Below are 18,842 nucleotides of genomic sequence, written 5' to 3' on the forward strand. Positions count from 1 at the left end.
CAAAGAGTCCTCAACATCGAGGAGCATGTACCAAGATATATGTGTGACCTGTTTAGATCATGAACCGTCACAAAAATAATAAACAATCTCTACCGTACTAATAATCAGTACTTAGATAAAAATGAATATAACGCTCAAATTGTGTTCTAAAGATGGTAGATTCATATAAGAAATTATAAATATGGGGTAAATTACATTTTTACGTGAAATACAATAATCATAATTATCATTTCAAGTTAAGATATAAATTTTAAAAAACATTATTAAATTCACATTAAAAAATAATTGTGATTGGTGCTAAGAAACATTTATCAACATGGACTTCTTACAAGTTACAATTGCCGTAGAAGATGAGCACACAAATTTAAGTTGTGATGAAATAATTGAGTAAGATCCTATAATTTAAGCCAGAAGCCTTGAATTTAAATTTAAATTTAAATTTTGAATATAAAAAAAATCATATTAATAATGTCGCACTTAGAAATAGTTCATACAATGCTCAAATAGGAAATAATCGAGCTTATAAGTTACAATGTGTGAATTTTGATTAATCGGGATTCTTGAACAGACAATGACAAAAGAGCAGAGGGGTATTGCGAGAATCGAACTCACGACCTCTCGCACCCGAAGCGAGAATCATACCACTGGACCAAACACCCGTCGGTTTATCCTCTTCTGAGCTATCTTATTTGAAACCGAACGAAAACACTCTTCCCGTTTCCTTCCTGAAAATTGATTCGTCTCCTTTGTTGAACACAAAATCGGACCTAGGGTTTTTACAATTTGATATTCATTCTCCGGGACCGGGCCTTGCAATTCCCTGTCGATTCCACAAGTTTTTCTCAACTAGCGGTACCAGCAACTGGTCCAATTCCCGAAGCAATGGATCAGTCCAGCAATCATGTACCTCAGTTCTTCTCTTTATCCCTCTTTCACTTTTTGTTTTTGTTTACTGGTCTAATTTTATTGATATAAGTGCTTGGTATCTTTAATGGCGGAATGCAGGTTGTTGGAGTTGATAATACTTCTCGAAAAAAGTTCGACAGAGAAGAGATTTTGCAGCGTGCTCGTGAACGCGATGAACAGGTGTTTTAATCATAAATTATCTTCCATTTTTTCCTAAATGTTTTAGTTATTTACTTGTTTATTGACATGGTTGATTTGCAATTTGGTGCAGGAGGCGGATGGTCGGAAATCGAAGTGTAAGACTATCATAATTATTAACATGCACATTTGGAGTATCTTTTTCTTGGATTGTTTAACTTGATTGATTTTGTTTAGTTGTCTTTTTTTAGTTTGGCCAGAGACCTGTATGTTACAGATACACGTGATATTCTTTACTGGAGTAATGGAATGTGCCAGAACAGTGTAGGATGAATATGGAGGATTGATATAGTTGATCCCATGTCCCAACTAGTATGGATGGAGGTGTAGTTAGTATATGATATGTGATTGGTATAGCTGATGCCAACTAGTGTAGGATGTAGGTGGAATTGGTGATGGATCGATTGGTGCTTTGCTTAGTGTTGTATCCATAGAGCTGAAAGTTGAAACCTAGAGTTTTACATCATTGAAAATATCATCATTTTTTGTGCAGCAAAAGGACCTCCAATGCAGAGGAAGCCCTTGAAACCAAGAGATTATCAAGTGGACCTCGAATCTCGGTTGGGAAAGACTCAGGTTTGCCACAATTTCTTTTCTTTCATAGTGTCGTCATTATTCTTTGTTGTAATATGATGTTTTCAACTATCAGTTCAAGTTGACTCTTTTTTTTTTTCCTTTTTCTAAATTGTGTGTGAGAGAGGAACATCTATGACATTAACAGAAGTTTATATGAGTTCTCAGCTCTTTTATTTGCATTGACTGTGACTTTCTGTTCAAACTTTGAGATTTTGTGGTGCTTTTTGTCATTTAAATTTCATTTGATATTCTGTAGCCTCTAGTGTGATGAAGAAGTTTTTATTATTTGCAAACCTTAGCTCTTTCATGTTTGTAGTGGACTATAAGCTGTAATGTCTAGTCCCACTGTCTTGGAGAAAGGTTATTAATTCCAAATATTGCATACAAGACTGCTATTGTATAATAATAAATGTACTCTTCTCCTCTTGTGTGTGTCTTGGAAATATATTAGAGGATTGTGGGACGAGTTTCAGTAACATGTAAACTTTTAGGTGGGGAATGAGATGAAGACAATAGGGTTGCTAGATGTTTAAATATGGCATACTACTCTGGAGGAGGAATTCTCGAGATCTATGACTTTCTCCTTTATCTTGACAATACCAGTGCTCATTGTAGGAGGAATAATGGTTAGGAAATAACAAGGACTGTCAATGCTGGGGAATTGATTGACTTCTTAATGTTGATGATTGGGAACCAGGAAGAAGACAAATAATCTGGTGGAGTATATTTGGACTGCATATAGAACTGAAATATTCATAGTGAAGACATGTTATAGAATGTAGTCCAAAACTGATGACAGGAACATGATTTGGGTCACTTGGCCTTGGCCAATTTTATGAGAAACTAGAGATCCTCGTAAAGTAGCATGTGTTGGGTGGATTGCCTCTCGTAAAGCATGTCTACAGGATATTATGTTCCAGAAGGGGTTATACTTTATGTAGGTGATAAGTCACCACCTCTTTGGAAGTATATGAATGCATGAAAGCCTTAATCTATGGAACTAAAATATACTTGTCCCCCAATGGATACCTCTTCGGAAGTGGCACTCAAAATAATCTCAACATGCGGACCATACATATTGAACATTCTAGAAACTTTTGTAGATGGACACTCACGGCCTTTTAGGTCTTAGAACCTGTTTGGATTGGCTTTTGGCTTTTGACTTATAAGCCAAAAGCCATAAGTTGGAAGCCATTAAGTTAGAAATTCCAACTTATGGCTTTTGACTTATTTTTTACCATTTTAGCTTAAAACTAAAGTGCTTATAAGCATTTTTTTTTTAATTTACCCTAACACTTCAAAAGTGTTTAAAAGCCGTTTTGACTTAAAAACACTTAAAATAAGCCAATTAAAAAAGGCTCTTAGTCAAGTCTTGTATGTACCTTCATTTGCATCCTTTTTTAGTGAAGCTGAATTATATGGACTTGGATATCTGTTGTGATTGACACAATTTAGAATTTTGTCTGTTGATAATATAACATATGGGGATTAGTTTTCCTTCTAAGGGATATGTTTTTACATAATTTCTTTAGTTTGGGTTGCCTTTATAGTTCCTCTTTCGCTAGGTCAAATTCTAATAGAATGAACAGAAAACAAATGTGTCATAACTCCGTACATGATTATCTCCAAGAACCCTAGACATTAGGCTAAATATGTAGAAGATCCACCCCAAATCAATCTTTACGAAACCCATCCCTGTTCTCCAAATTGGAAGAGCAAAAAAGGATATATTTTCATGCTTTGGGTCTCCTCTCTGTTGCTCCTTCTTTTCCCCTGGTGTCTTGAATGTTATTGCTTGCGAATATCTTTTTCTTGTAGTTCCTGAATTCAACTTGTTGAAATAATTCAATGTCAGCACGTGCTTCTTATGTATTTTCAATGTATCCATCAATTTCTCATTTGTGTGTTATTCATTTCTGGCAGGTGGTTACTCCAATTGCACCATTAAGTCAGCAGGTATTTTCCATTGTTCTTATTTACATGTTAATTCCTAATTGCACCGATGCAATTTTCTTTCTTCTGTATTTATTATATTTCAACTTCTTGTTGTCAAGCAGCAAGGACATGGTCCAGATATTGGATTAAAGGATCATTTGTTGTCAATCAGATGTAGTCGGGGCATATTTGGACCCTAGAGGTTTTGCAATATATGCTCTCATAGATAAGAAACTTTGTTCTTGATAAAAAGAAAACACTTGTGTTACAACTTGTTGTGCATATCGTACTTAAACCACCTTACTCTTGCTTAGTGATCACTAATATTTTCTGTTTCTTTATTAAGGTACAATATTATCTCTTGTTAGATATAAATGAAATAATTTGTTTCCATGCAGGCTGGATACTATTGCCCAGTATGTGAATGTGTAGTGAAGGATTCTGCAAACTACTTAGACCATATCAACGGGAAGAAGCGTATGTCATATTGATACCTATAACCTTCTCACTTGTTGCTGTACTTCACCCCTGTCAGCCTTTTTTCTTGCTCAAAACTGCTTCAATTGTTTTATACTTGATTGATGCATGTTTTTTTCCCCAGATCAACGAGCTTTGGGTATGTCTATGCGGGTGGAAAGATCCTCTCTAGAGCAGGTGGGCTGAATATAATGTATTGGCAAGGAAGTATTGTTTCTATTTTGTATTGATAAGTAACAACATCATTCACTAGGAATAGACCTTGCATAGTTTCAGTTCTTAAGAACAAAAGTTCAATTAAAAATAGATAAATTGTGAAAGAATATGAAAGTAATTTAAAAGTGTGTAGAACCCAAAATAAACTTTTCTCAGAAACTGGTTTAACTACCTTGGTATTATAATATTTGTGCACAATAATAACAGTACAGTTACCAAATTCTTAATTGTAAAGTACCATATTTACAAATTGTAGAAAAAAAGAGAAAATTTGAAAATAAAATGACATGGGCATACATTATGAATATCTCAAGGGATAAAGCGTGCATGGGACTGACGCCCCATGTATTGAGCATTAGCCTCATTAGATTTAAAGCCCACATGGTTGTCTCAGGGCATTTTAGTGCTGCCTCACCCAAAGGTGAGTTCGGGGTGAGTGTCAACTTTGTCTTTTAAAATGTTGATTCCTCACCGCTATAAAACTGAAGGAAATATCTGGACTAACATTAGGATATTGAGAAATAAAAAAAGGGGATTGAAGTAGGATTTCTAGGTATATTCTTTCTTCAAAAGTGACTGATGTCCTGTCAATTTGTTGTTAAGATCCTGAGTACCAGATTTTAGAATTTCGTTTTTCTAGTGAAACTCTATCTCTCTTGAAGGGATACATGTTTTCAAGTTTGTAGATTTGCTTAGGGAACGTAAGGATGAGATGGTCCCTTGAAAGAATAAATTGTCCATGCCTTTGGAAAAGTTGAGTCTGCATTTTTTTTTTTTTGAGAAGGCAATAGATTTGAGAGTCTGCATTGTATTCTGGAGTTACTTTTGTCTTCGCGCATAACATGGTTATATTATGGTTTTCGATACATAAATAATTTGGGCCAGTGAATGGGTTCTCTGGCACAAATAAATGATCTTTGTTGCAGGCTTAAATTCTTTCTTTTTATGGGTTTCTCCCTTCCCTCCATTCTGAAGTACCTATAGATAATCCTGTGTTCATTCTTAAAGAGTTTAACTTCTTTATCACTAGGAGAAGTTGACCTACAACATCATGTAACTATTTATAGCAAGCCTGAATATGGTAACATGGAAATAGGGTAAAGGACTTGTTATAACTGGTTAAATTACGTTGACCGTGTAAAAATTATTTATTCAGTAATATCAGTAAGTTAAACCCCTAATAGAGCGTGTTGGAAAGTATGAAGGATTTGACTAAAGTTGAAATTTGTTTGAAAGATGTCAATATCACTGAAGGACTTGACTGTCTTGTGTGGTAAGTTAATTTTATACATGAGATATCCATTTCTTAGGTGAATCCAACTAATTTCTGAAGTATTAATTCAAAAGAAAGACCTAACAGTTATTACTTATTTCAGCAAAAAGTTGCATATTGATTGTGCTATAAATAGGCACAATGAATGATTCAGAATATCCTTGCTTAATGTTTTAGACTCTAGATGATAAACATATCTGGCTCCAATTTTATTTTTTTCTTGATTCTCAGGTCCAACAACGATTTGAATCACTCAAGAAGCGCAAAGATCCAGGAAGCTTTACTGTGCAAGGTAGAAATCTAACTAGAAAAAAAGAGGAATTGATAATCAGCCTCAGCTTAGTGAATGGTTAATGCTTTTATAGGTTGATGTGGTTTTCCTTTTTCCTCTGTATCACATTTCAGTTTGTCACTGATTAAAAAATAATTCCACACTGCTTTCTTAGGTATGAGGACTAGGATGCACATATTGAACTGCTATGACCATCTTTCATTTTGTTTGTAGATTTTGATGAGCGAATGTTGAAACAGCAGCAGGAAGAGGAAGAAAGGAAACGTTTACGTCGAGAAAAGAAGAAAGAGAAGAAGGTTTGTAGTTCTGTGAAGCTTACCTTTGGATATTAGATTCGAAGATTATGGTACTGATATCATGAGTCAGATTTTGGTCATATACTTATTTTTTTATCACTTCCCCACTCTCCCTTTCTATGGCAGTGCTTTCTCTAACAAAGTTTTGTTGATGGTTACTTTGATGATCTGTATTGATATCCAGAAAGAGAAGGTCTCAGAAGAGGAACCTGAAATAGACCCTGATGTTGCAGCTATGATGGGATTTGGAGGTTTCAAAACTTCAAAAAAGTGATCGCCTTTGGCCATGAATCTATTGCGAAGATAGTTTAGTCTGGAGTAATCTGCCAGAGGCTCGTAGTTTACTTTGAAAAGGTCTAAAATGTGAGATAGAAATTCCATTTTGGTACCATAGTAGTCAGGCAGTTGAGTTTCGTCTATCTCATGTTTGATAAGCTAGTCTCCAGAATTTTCTCAATGAACTGATTGTAACCATGGTTTGGTAGTTTGAAGAACGGTTATGGTATGAAAATTTCTAAAAACTAGTAATTTGATGGGTAGTTGACGTTTTCTTCTTCTTTTCATTTCCCTTTGATATTATGTAAAATAAATATATGGTGCAATGAACTTTTCATTGCCTGGTGATGCGTATACCTAAAGGAACTGAGGGAGGATAAACAGTTCTTGCTATGGCGTTTTTGAGGTTGCATGCATTTTGAAAATACTCCTTTTTATTCTGATGTTCAGATTTTTAGACAACAAAGCCTTTTGAAATGAAAAGTTCACAAGTTATTTGTATTGTTTTGGTTTGAACAAAAGTTAAATGTGATATTAGGAAAATTTACAAGCACCCAAAGGGTGAGTGACGGTCAATTACTGGATAAAAATTACGGTGATTAAGGGTGTGTTTGGTTGGAGAATGAATTTTTTTTCCAGAAAATATCTTTTATTTTTTGCTTGAGATTAAAAAATACTCTCTAGGATAATTAATCTAGGATTTGACCTCGACACCCAAACTAGGACAAGACCTTGATGACTATTTCAAAATCCGACCAAGAAAAAATTTTAAAATTTGAAATATTTTTCAAAAACAATTTCTTTTTTTAAAAAAAATAAAAATTAACGGGGTGGCTCGAGTGGGAGGTGGCGCTGGGGGAGGGGGGTTGGAGGTAGGGGTGGTGCACAAATGAAAAACTTTAAATTGGAAATATTTTTCGAAAACAATTTAAAAAAATAAAATAAAAATTGATGGGGATGGCAGGGGGTAGGGGATGTAAAAAATCAAAAAAAAAATCAAATTTGAAATATTTCTCAATTTTTATTTATTTTTTTAAAATTGACAGGGTGGCGGGTGAGTGGGTGGCCTGGGTGGGGGTGGCCTTGTTGAGGGGAGTGGCGTAATTTTAAAAAAAAAAAAATAATTTTGAAATATTTTAAAAAGTTACTTTTTTTGTGGTGATGGTGGTGGGGGGTGGTTTGGTGGTAGAGTAAAAAATATATTTGAAATTTAAAGAATAAGAATTATTTTTATTTTTATTTTGAATGGAGAGGGTCAGGTACAAGGTATGGGAAGGGTTAGCAAAACAAATTAAAGGATGAAATACAGTTTTGGAAAATGTTTTCCTTAATTTTGAAAGGGAAGTCATTTTCCTTAAATTTGAGGAAAATGAGTTGATTGGAAAACATTTTCCAATATAAAGCCAACCAAACATGGAAAATTGAAAAATATTTTCCATAAAATGTTTTCCTCCATACCAAACACACCCTAAGTTCAATATCTTTGAGGAGGAAAAGTATCAAGTGATTTCTTTTCATTTTCTTAAGTTTTTGGTGAACTTGATTATCCAATATCTATGTGGTTGATAGAGTTTCATGATTGTGGAATGGACAAAAAAGGCGAAACCATAATCGATATTGAAAACCACCAATATCGCTAGTTTGTCTCATTGGAAAAATATTGGTGAAGATGGAATAAAATTGATATTGAGAATTTATATGCAAAACCAACTAATTTAAGATTGAGGCGTTATTGCAGCTATTTGAATTCCTATTTTTGTATTATTACTGCTTTGCTTTTTCTTACAAAACGAAAAAAATAGTATGATGTACCAGGTTGATCTCATTAGCATCAATTTCAGGGTGCAAATAGGGTAGAAAATTCTAAAACTGCCAACAGCTTTACGTGTGAAAGAGAATTTAGTCTCCCTTGCTGTAGTCTGACCTCAAGTTTGGAACATTCTATCTCAGGAGGCAGTTGCAACTCTTTGGATAGCTACAGAAGTTTAACCACTAATGGTGATAATATTGATCTTTAGTTTCCTCTTCCCCCTCCCCCCTCCCTCCTCTTATTTTAAGATTGTGATGATATCTGTCGAAGAGTTAGATCGTATGAAACTGCCTCATAAATAGAACAGTTATCATCATAATCTTAAATAGGAGAAAAAAAGAGGATGAAACTAAGTATCAGTATTTATTACCATCAATAGTTGAACTTTTATAGCTATTCAAAGAATTGCAACTACCTCATAAATCGAAGGTTCCAAATTTGAGGGCAGATTAGAACAAGGGAGTCTAAATTATCTTTCACCCGTAATGCTAGTGGCAGTTTTAGGATTTTCTACCCTATTTGCATCCTGAAATTGATGCAGATAAGATCTGCCTAGTGCATTTTACTGTTTCTTTTTCCTTTCTAAGAAAATGCAGTATTGTAATATATAGAATTAAGAATTCAATAACTGCAATAATACCTCAATCCTAAATTAGTTGGATTTTACATATAAATCTCAACATCAAGTTTATTCCATCTCCATAAATTTTTTCTCAATACTTAATAATTTTTAGTACACCTTCAAACAAGAAAGCAGAGTCAATTTAGAAATGAAAAAAAATAAAGAACCAAGATGGCTAAAAAATGAACCTTTGAAAGATGATATCATCAACAACAACAACATCGGATAGAAAATGTTGATCATCCAAAACCGAAGGAGAAAGAAGCCACAGTTGGGGAGCACAAAAGAGAACATCTCCACAGAGGCGATGAAAACAAGGAGAAGAAGAGGCGGAGAGCACAAAATTATAAAACCCTATCATTTAGGGTTCTTTTGTATTCACCTAGTCTGACCACTTTTGGGCCGATCAAGTCTTTTTTTGGTATATTTATGTGCGGATTCATTTAGGAGCCCATTTTTTATTAAATAAAATAGACTCAGAGTCCAAATTTAAACTTAAAAAAAGAAAAAAAGAAAAAAAGGGGATATTGGTGGCTTTCAATATCAATTGTGGTTTTCAATCCATTCCACAATGGTACAGTTTCGTTACATCGGTATACAAAATCGAATAAAAAATTTAATCAAATCGTTAATCGAGTCAAATAAGAAAAATATTTGACTAATAATTTGACTTAACTTGATTTGGTATTAAAAAAAATAGTTGACTATACTTGGATTAGTTTGATTTTACTTTAAAGAAAAGTCAACACTAGACCAAATCAATCCGACATTGTATATATAATTTTTAAAATTATTTAATACCTAAAAGTATTTATGATATTATTTCTAAAAATATTTCTTATATTTGTTCATAATTCTTTTAACTTTTGAACTTTTTGATACTTGGAATTTGGAATAGTCCAATAAAAGTTATAGCCCATAGATTAATGCAACTCTAATAAAAATCAAATCAATACTAGTGTTAACAAAAAAAAATAGTTCAACACTAAGAATGATAGTAATGTTGAATATTTGTTCTTTAATTTTATATTGATTTATATATTTAAAATACATAACCTAGTTTTAATCATATAATTAATACTTATTAGACTTATTTTAACATGATTTTGTATTTTTATAAATTGTGATAATTTTCATTGTGACATTTTAATTTGCTATTTATGCGATTTCATTGTTATTTTTTGTTGCATATTTTAGTATTATCACTAATTTCATATTTGTTTATTTTTTTAAGAAATACCTTAAAACAAGTTAATTATATATTTTATAAATACTTTAATCGAGAAAACTGGAAAAAAAATAATCCCAAAACCCCATAAAGAACCCGAATTTCATTAATTTAATTTGATTTATAAATTTAAAAATTTGATACAAATAATTTGATTGTTATTTGTAAAATACGAACCAGCCAAACAAGAGTATTTCCCGTCAAGGTTAAATCCTACTCTCATTCACTCTCCACTAACTGTGCTTCTTCTTCTTCAAATGAACAGAGGGAGCCGAGAGGTTGAGCGGAGGATTCTCCGGCTGCTCCACGGCCAAAAAACTCGAACCCAACTCACTCAAATCCATGCCCACATCCTTCGCCATCACCTTCACCACTCTAACCAGCTCATCTCCCACTTCATTTCCATCTGCGGTTCCCTTAACAGAATGCTTTATGCATCCCTCATATTTCAACACTTCCAGAATCCCAACATCTTTCTCTTCAATTCCATGATCAAAGGTTACTCTTTATGTGGCCCTTATCAAAATTCTGTCGTCTTCTTTTCCACTATGAAACAACGTGGCATTTGGCCTGATGAGTTCACTTTCGCCCCTTTGCTCAAGGCTTGTGCTAATCTTGAGGACTTGGAAATGGGACAAGGAGTACATAAGCATGTTCTTGCACTTGGGTTTGGCAGATTTGGGTCGATAAGGATTGGGATTGTTGAGCTGTACTCTGGATGTGGGAGGATGATGGAAGCGAAGAAGGTGTTTGATGAAATGCCTCACAGAGATGTGATTCTTTGGAATTTGATGGTTAAGGGTTATTCTCAAAGTGGAAATGTGGATATGGGACTTGGGCTGTTTAGGCAAATGGGTGAGAGGACTGTTGTTTCTTGGAATTTGATGATTTCGTTGTTAGCGCAAAATGGGAGGGAGAAGGAGGCTCTGGCACTTTTCCATGAGATGAGGAATGGTGAGTTTGAGCCTGATGAAGCTACTGTTGTTACTGTGTTACCTGTTTGTGCTCAATTAGGAGAACTTGATTTGGGAAGGTGGATTCATTCTTATGCTAAGTCTAAAGGCCTCTATCCCAATCTCGTATCCGTTGGCAATGCATTGGTTGATTTCTTTGGAAAATCTGGTGATTTGGAGACTGCGATTACAATATTCAATGACATGCCTAGAAAAAATGTAGTTTCTTGGAATGCTGCGATATCAAACTGTGCTTTTAACGGGAAGGGTGAATTGGGAGTACAATTGTTTGATGAGATGTTAGATGAAGGTGTGAGACCTAACGATTCGACTTATGTGGGGGCTTTTGCATGTTGTGCACATGCAGGTTTGGTCCAAAGAGGGGGAGATTTATTTGATTCTATGATTGCTAATCATGATATAGAACCAACAATTGAGCATTATGGATGCATGGTTGATCTTCTAGGTCGTGGTGGCTGTCTAAAGGAGGCTCATAAACTAGTGGAAACCATGACAATGGAACCAAATGCAGCTATATGGGGTGCATTGGTTAGTGCTTGCCGCACTCATGGTGAAATGGAGTTGGCTGAATACGCACTTAAGGAACTTATTAAACTTGAATCTTGGAATTCCGGCAACTATGTATTGTTATCCAATATATATGCTGATAGAGGAAAATGGGAAGACGTTGAAAAGGTGAGAGTATTGATGAGCGGAAATAGCATTAAAAAAGCGCCAGGACAGAGCACAATTGTTTGATCATTTTTCGACTTCATTATGTGGCTAATCCCTTGGCTGCATCTTAAACTAAGGGTGTTTGCTCCTTGCTGATAGATAGATATGGTCCCTTCAATGAAGGGCTCTTCCTAATTGATTTGCTTTCTGCAACGATATCAATGAATCGCCAAGGAGAAAGAAACATATTGAAGGGATTGACCTTTGAATACATGAAAGTGAACTGAACTCATAAGTGTAGGTATAGCGGCAAATATGTTAGGTGTGGAGACATAGGGTAGAAGAGAAGGAAAATGTGTTAAAGTGTGCAAGTCACGAAGTGTAGGTTCCATCTCCCATTCCTTGTTGCTCTAATTTCTCTCCAAAGATGGATAAAAGATGCTGTAATTCTTTCCTATTGATGTAAAAAACAAAGATTTGGTAGGCGTTTGGACATGCGATATGAAATCAACGTTTGGATATGCGATGAATCCTAAATTCTCCAAAAATGATTTAGTAGGCGTTTGGACATGCGATATGAAATCAACGTTTGGATATGCGATATGAAATCAACGTTTGGATATGCGATATGAAATCAACGTTTGGATATGCGATATGAAATCAACGTTTGGATATGCGATATGAAATCAACGTTTGGATATGCGATATGAAATCAACGTTTGGATATGCGATATGAAATCAACGTTTGGATATGCGATATGAAATCAACGTTTGGATATGCGATATGAAATCAACGTTTGGATATGCGATATGAAATCAACGTTTGGATATGCGATATGAAATCAACGTTTGGATATGCGATATGAAATCAACGTTTGGATATGCGATATGAAATCAACGTTTGGATATGCGATATGAAATCAACGTTTGGATATGCGATATGAAATCAACGTTTGGATATGCGATATGAAATCAACGTTTGGATATGCGATATGAAATCAACGTTTGGATATGCGATGAATCCTAAATTCTCCAAAAATGATTTAGTAGGCGTTTGGACATGCGATATGAAATCAACGTTTGGATATGCGATGAATCCCAAATTCTCCAAAAATGATTTAGTAGGCGTTTGGACATGCGGTATGAAATCAACGTTTGGATATGCGATATGAAATCAACGTTTGGATATGCGATGAATCCCAAATTCTCCAAAAATGATTTAGTAGGCATTTAGACATGTGATATGAAATCATGAGATGAAATCAGTGTTTGGATATGCGATGAATCTCAAATTTTCCAAAAATCATGATTTGAGAATTTCAAATACAAAAACTGACTCACAAGTTTATATTTTGTAAAAACAATCACACATATGTATTTACTAACCATTTATTCATATGTAAATGAAATTTATAATCGTATCATTACTTTTTAAACCTTTTATATCTCATATAATGACTCACTAACATATAATTTTATTACTTTCTAAACCTTTTATTAATAGTGGCAGGTTTTTTTTTATTATTATTTTATTTTATAAGTGAAGAGATGGGTGTTTTAACAAAAGAAATGGAGATGCGGGGTATCGATCCCCGTACCTCTCGCATGCTAAGCGAGCGCTCTACCATCTGAGCTACATCCCCTGTTCGCCTTTAATATGTGCAGTGTACAATTTTAAAGAAGCTTACATTTCACAAGCAATATACACAGATTCTTGGTAGGAAAAAAGTGTTATACATATCTAGCATGCAAACATAATCTCAATAGAGGAAGATACACAAATACTTTTCATTATAAATCTTTCGATGGCAAGTTTATTTGGGATGGATGCCTCCTAGAATAATAGAGAAATCAATTGGATTGAGGCAAAGTCCCTCTCCTTAGAGTTACAGCAAGGCAACAGAGGTTAGATAGGGAGAGGGTTTCGATCACACAAACTAATCCTTCTCTCTCTCGAATGTAGGCTACTTTCTAACATAACGTACCAGAATCTCAATCCTTTTTGCATCACCTTCTCCCTCTCGAATGTAGGCTACTTTCTAACATTACGTACCAAAATCTCTATCCTTTTGCATCACCTTCTGAAAGGGTAGTAAGAAGGGGGTTTGGGTGCCCATCCCATCTCTGTCTTCAACGCTTTAAAACAAAGAGGAAGGAAAAAAACAATAAAAGTATCTTGTGATGAGAATAGGATTATAGGCTTAATTACTTTTTCCCAACCCATATATACAAATAAACTATGTTAAAACTTTAGTATATTTAGGCAGAAAGCTGCATTGGTAGTAGTATATATATAGCAGCCTCGCTGCAAGTTGTTGGTAGATGAATATTAGTGAACTACTCCCACACTAATTAACTTTTATATCCAATAATTGGGGAGAAACAAATTACTTGAAGGAACAAAAACGGAACACATGAAATAACAACTATGAATGAAAAGAAAAATGTAGACTAGACATATATAATAGAACACTGTTTTTAACTGTTTCACTGAAAACCTGGGGAAAAAACCGAAACTATTTAGCCCATAGAGATAAACAGACATCTTCAACTTATCCAGTACAAAAATAAGACTTAAAACAGAATAACAAATCTCACTCCCTAGGATGATTACTTGATGTACTGAGACATCCACCTGAAGCCTTCCCCATAACCCATTTTGCGGACTATGCTGCACATGAACACCTCAAGTGGACGGACATTGGACTCTGCCAGGTTTACCTTCCCCTTGCCAGTGGTGACGCCTGTTAGCCCCAAATGGTAACGCAGTTCATCTTCTGAGGCAGCATAAGGGATGTCTATCTTGTTACCCAATATAAGAAATGGCACAGTGGCCAAGGACTCGTCAGAGAGGAGAGCATCCAACTCTTTCTTAGACTCGGCGAACCTTTCTTTGTCATAAGAATCCACCAAGTATACAACAGCATCCACCTTCAGAAAAAACACATGTTACAATAAGCACAACACCAGATAATTGTCAAATAGCACTTTGTATTTCATAGAGAAGATACATGATCAAATTTCCATTTTCTAATTCTAGATTTTGCAGGCAAATGCTTTAAGACTAGCAAACATTATTTCATATGGAGTCATGTGAGCCATGCATTTTTCAGATGTCTAAAACCAACTTAGATCAGATCTGACAAAAACCTAGTTTCAGAAAACAAGTATGAACAAGGGTCATTAACAAAGGAATTGCATCTGTGATTCCCTCTCTGCTGTTTCTGTTGAATATCTTTATTAGATATGCCCGTTTGACAAGCTTCAAAAGTACATCATTGCAAGACAGTGAAATAGTATATACTTGGCTATCTCACATAAAAACTAATCCTACATCAGAAAGCTATTCTTCAATTACATAATTTCTCTTCCATCTTAAATCAGTAAATGTCAATTCTGAGAATTGTACCAATAACAACAATGGAAACAATTAGTGAAATTTTATATAAGAGATTTAACAAGAAATAGAGCTAACTTTGTTCCGACATGGATAAAAGATCTTAAGATAGTCATTTTGAAGGATGCTCAAGAATTATAAGAAAGCAGAACAGAAAGCAACCGGGAAGAGTAATTTTTCACGTCTTTATTTGACACCAGAACTTCTTTACACTTTGCAGATGAAATGGCTGCAGCCAGTCAAAATCTGCTCTTTGGGTGGCTAGAACTTAAAAACCACGGGATCCATTATACCTATGTTATCCATATAAAGATTCAAAAAGAATTTCCTAAATGAAGTTCTGCATCAACAAGATAATTTTGTGTATGGAGAGGTACTATTGAAACACCCCCTGGAAAAAAGTAAGGTGCTATCAGCGAACTCCCAATATCAATATATGCCTCCCATGAATCAAATAAACAGATAGAAGTTTATTTGGGATTATGAAGGCATTAACTACTATCTAGGAAAAAAAGTTAAGAAAAGTTGCCTTAAGCATTATACTTGTAATAATAAATGAATATCAAAGAAACAATTTGAGTTCCTGGATAACCTGAATTAAAATTATATTAGCTAAAGTATTCTTTACAAGAAGATTGGAAAACTTCTTAGTACATGTTGAAGATATCTATATTGATACCAGAACTTCTTGTTAAAGCATCACAAACATTTCAAAATTCCTGAAAATAGAAATCAGGAATGAAGATAGAGCAGCGGGAGTAGAGGACTATTTCCCTGGAAACAAAGAGCAGTTGATGAGAGCGCATTAATGAATTTAGCAATAACAACCTGTTACGTACTTAATAGAATTCTTTCTCCAGTAAATAATTCATCATTTGTCTAACCAGTCTCCAACATTAGTGGACAAGAAGATGAACTCACAATCAACTTGTCAATTTGCAGACCATGTTAACCATCATCACTACATAAATCTTAACACACAAGCACTAATGGCATATTCCAGTAAAAATGATAACTTAGCAAGTATGGAACCAAAGAGCACCACTGCTTAACAGAATCCCAACCAATAAATACCACCCTAAGAAACAAATAATATACGGTTCGCAAGTCAAATATCTAAATTAAGACAAGAAGAGAAAGAAATAGCAACACACCTTAGCATAATAATCTTTCCAAACACGGCGAGCAATCTGATGACCACCCAAGTCAAATGCTTTGAACTTGATCTTTCCAATACTAAGCTCCTCTGACGTTGGGTATTGTGTTGGCTGATGTTGAACCAATCTCTGCCATAATTCAATAAACCTCAATCTCAGATTCAAGATTACAAGTAACCAATAACAGAAAAAACAGGTCTTTTCAAACTAATCAAACTTGTAACTCTTTCACATAAGACCCATAAAGCCACATCAAGGAAAATTCAATTTCAGGTGAAAGTTGGAGAATTCAGAAAATCAGATGAAGCTCCATTTCTTCACCGTCTGTGATACAAATAATCACATCTAGATATGTAAATTAAAATCAACGGCGCAAATTGTATGATACAACATATCTAATAGGGGAAATTAAAACAAAAAAAAAGAAGGGAGAAAACGGCAAGAGACCTCATCTTTCAACATATGGAGCAAGGTGGTCTTTCCGGCATTATCGAGACCCAAAAACAAGATCTTAGCCTCCTTCTGCCATAAACCAAGGGTTGCCAGAATTCCATAGAACCAATCTACCAAGAACATCGTTGATCCGGTTCGCTTTTCCTCCGATCCGAAAGAACCCAATCAAAGCCCTAAGGATTGATCTGTAGAATTGATTGAAGGAGAAGTGCTTTGATGTCTTCTCCTCCTCGAAACGCTAACACCTGGCTGGCGTGGAGAGAGAGAATTAATGGGGTGAGCTTTGCTTTTTGTCTTCATATATAAGTGCCCAACCCTAGTCAACCTAACACCCCCTTGTCGATGTATTCTTTATTTATACCTACGTAAATTTTTATTTTTTTTAATTTTATTTACTTTTATTTCTTTTCTATTTTAAAAATAAATTTCTACTTTTAATTATCGCAATACTCATATCAATCATCACTTTATCCCAATATAAAGTTTCAACACCCCATATAATCTTATAATCCCCTCCCCTAAAAATACTTCCACCGTGTAAAAAGAGTGGTAGGATACCAAGCACAAGAATCAACACATCTACTTTTTGGTGGAAATTGGATCACCCAATTTTATATAATAATCTATATTTACACAAAAATTGTGTTAATAAATTATTGTTTATTTTCAAAGTTATAAAATATTTGATATCTAAATATATATATATATATATATTTGATATTATCATATAAAAGAATATTTTTAATTTTAACACATCAATATTATGTCCAATGATAAGGCGGAAAATTAAGCAAGCGTTTGGCAATAAATTTTTAAATATTTTTGGAAAATATTATTTGGGTGAAATTTCATCATATGTTTGCCCATAGTATTTGGAAAACATATTTCACTTTTTTTTAAAAATGATTTATACCCATAAATTTTAAAAACTATCAAAATTAACCATAGATTTGTATTAGCAAGATAGAAACGTCAACGTAATAATATTCATGACTTCCGCAACAAGTCAATTGGATCTTATTGCAACAAATAACAAGTAATGTTCATGACACTGGAGCAATGTGGTAGTTCGGAGCGAGTGCAACAAGCATCATTCCATACATCGTGAAGTAGACAAAGCTAATGACTTTTGTTATCCTAAGTCATTGTTCGTCATTTCATCACTTTCATATTCCATCATTGTTTTGTTGTTCACGTAAAAAATTATGTAATACAGCGCAACACAACAACTAAATAGGGTGTTTTTGCAAAAGATAAAAGTTTAGTGTAGAATTTGAATTTTTAATAGCTCCCAAATAATGAGATTTGATCCAAATACTAATTTTTTCTAGTATTTGGGAATTTGGGTTATTTGCCAAATAATGACAAATTATATGAAAAAACACTATTTGCCAATTTTTTCCCCAAATTTTACTTGGGAAACCTATGATCAAACGGGTCCTAAGAGTGCTCTTCACTTCATTTTGTTCATTTTCTAACAACTCTTGTTTCCGCTCCTTCATCTTTGTAAGCTGTTCTTTTTCCCATCATTATATGAAAGCATATTTGCGCAGCGCATAGCACATTACTACATTACAGTAACTTATAGGACAGTGTCAATATCAAGACAAATGCCACATTCCTTTTCGTTGCTCAATGCGTGAGTGAGTAATTGTAACTTAGAGATTACAATGTCCTCACAAAAAAATATTTTCCAAGTGCAACCAATATATACCAAAGCTTAAACGCTAACAAACTAGAAAACAAAATTGTTTCTACGCCAAATTCATTTAGGCAACTAACTAATGTATGTGCGTGCGCACTTGCAGAAAGGTTGAACAAGAAACTGCTTTCTAGACTATTGCACAACACAACATGTGAAAATCAAGCCAACAAGCTCCAATCAGAAACTTATGCAAAATCCTATAAATTATGAATCCATCACAGCGGCTCCTTGAAACTTAAGCTGCAACTGGCTCAGCCACTGGACTAGAAGTGTTAGCTTTAACCTGCCATCCAAACGTACGTATTATTGCAAAATCTGAAAAACCCTTTTCGGTTATATACGACCCCCCATAAGAGACAACAGGGAGGGGGGGGGGGGGGGTATAAAAAAAACACGT

The 18,842-nt window shown here is 34.5% G+C and overlaps 4 protein-coding genes and 2 non-coding genes across 6 annotated transcripts in view; 2 read left to right on the plus strand and 4 right to left on the minus strand.

Annotated features, from left to right (window-relative positions):
• Positions 1-587: 587 nt before the first annotated feature.
• On the minus strand, positions 588-659 carry TRNAP-CGG (transfer RNA proline (anticodon CGG)). Its single transcript has one exon. It is a non-coding gene; the product is annotated as a tRNA-Pro (tRNA).
• On the plus strand, positions 610-6,815 carry LOC102601798 (zinc finger matrin-type protein 2). Its single transcript, XM_006344685.2, has 10 exons — positions 610-903; positions 1,006-1,086; positions 1,178-1,202; positions 1,598-1,680; positions 3,604-3,636; positions 4,014-4,092; positions 4,217-4,269; positions 5,813-5,873; positions 6,087-6,169; positions 6,354-6,815. The coding sequence occupies exons 1-10, from the start codon at positions 883-885 to the stop codon at positions 6,441-6,443; spliced, it is 609 nt and encodes a 202-aa protein (XP_006344747.1). The 5' UTR covers positions 610-882; the 3' UTR covers positions 6,444-6,815.
• A 3,488-nt stretch (positions 6,816-10,303) lies between these two features.
• LOC102602131 (pentatricopeptide repeat-containing protein At1g09190) lies at positions 10,304-12,257 on the plus strand. The gene has a single exon (XM_006344686.2). It carries the CDS (start codon positions 10,363-10,365, stop codon positions 11,815-11,817), a length of 1,455 nt encoding a protein of 484 aa, XP_006344748.1. The 5' UTR covers positions 10,304-10,362; the 3' UTR covers positions 11,818-12,257.
• A 1,046-nt stretch (positions 12,258-13,303) lies between these two features.
• Positions 13,304-13,376, minus strand: TRNAA-AGC (transfer RNA alanine (anticodon AGC)). Its single transcript has one exon. It is a non-coding gene; the product is annotated as a tRNA-Ala (tRNA).
• Positions 13,377-14,166: 790 nt separating this feature from the next.
• Positions 14,167-16,968, minus strand: LOC102577699 (small GTP-binding protein Sar1BNt-like protein). The gene is given in 3 exon segments (NM_001287938.1): positions 14,167-14,664; positions 16,285-16,416; positions 16,735-16,968. Coding segments are annotated over 3 exon segments (582 nt in total). The 5' UTR covers positions 16,864-16,968; the 3' UTR covers positions 14,167-14,343.
• Positions 16,969-18,341: 1,373 nt separating this feature from the next.
• LOC102602804 (dihydrolipoyl dehydrogenase 2, chloroplastic-like) overlaps positions 18,342-18,842 on the minus strand; it is a 7,586-nt gene continuing 7,085 nt past the window's right edge. Inside the window, exon 15 of the mRNA XM_006344688.2 lies at positions 18,342-18,728. Coding sequence (XP_006344750.1) covers positions 18,681-18,728 — 48 coding nt within the window. The 3' untranslated portion in view covers positions 18,342-18,680. The remainder of the gene's footprint in view (positions 18,729-18,842) is intronic.

This window comes from Solanum tuberosum, unplaced genomic scaffold, assembly GCF_000226075.1.
Source record: "Solanum tuberosum cultivar DM 1-3 516 R44 unplaced genomic scaffold, SolTub_3.0 scf00060, whole genome shotgun sequence".
In the NCBI taxonomy this organism is placed as follows: Eukaryota; Viridiplantae; Streptophyta; class Magnoliopsida; order Solanales; family Solanaceae; genus Solanum; species Solanum tuberosum.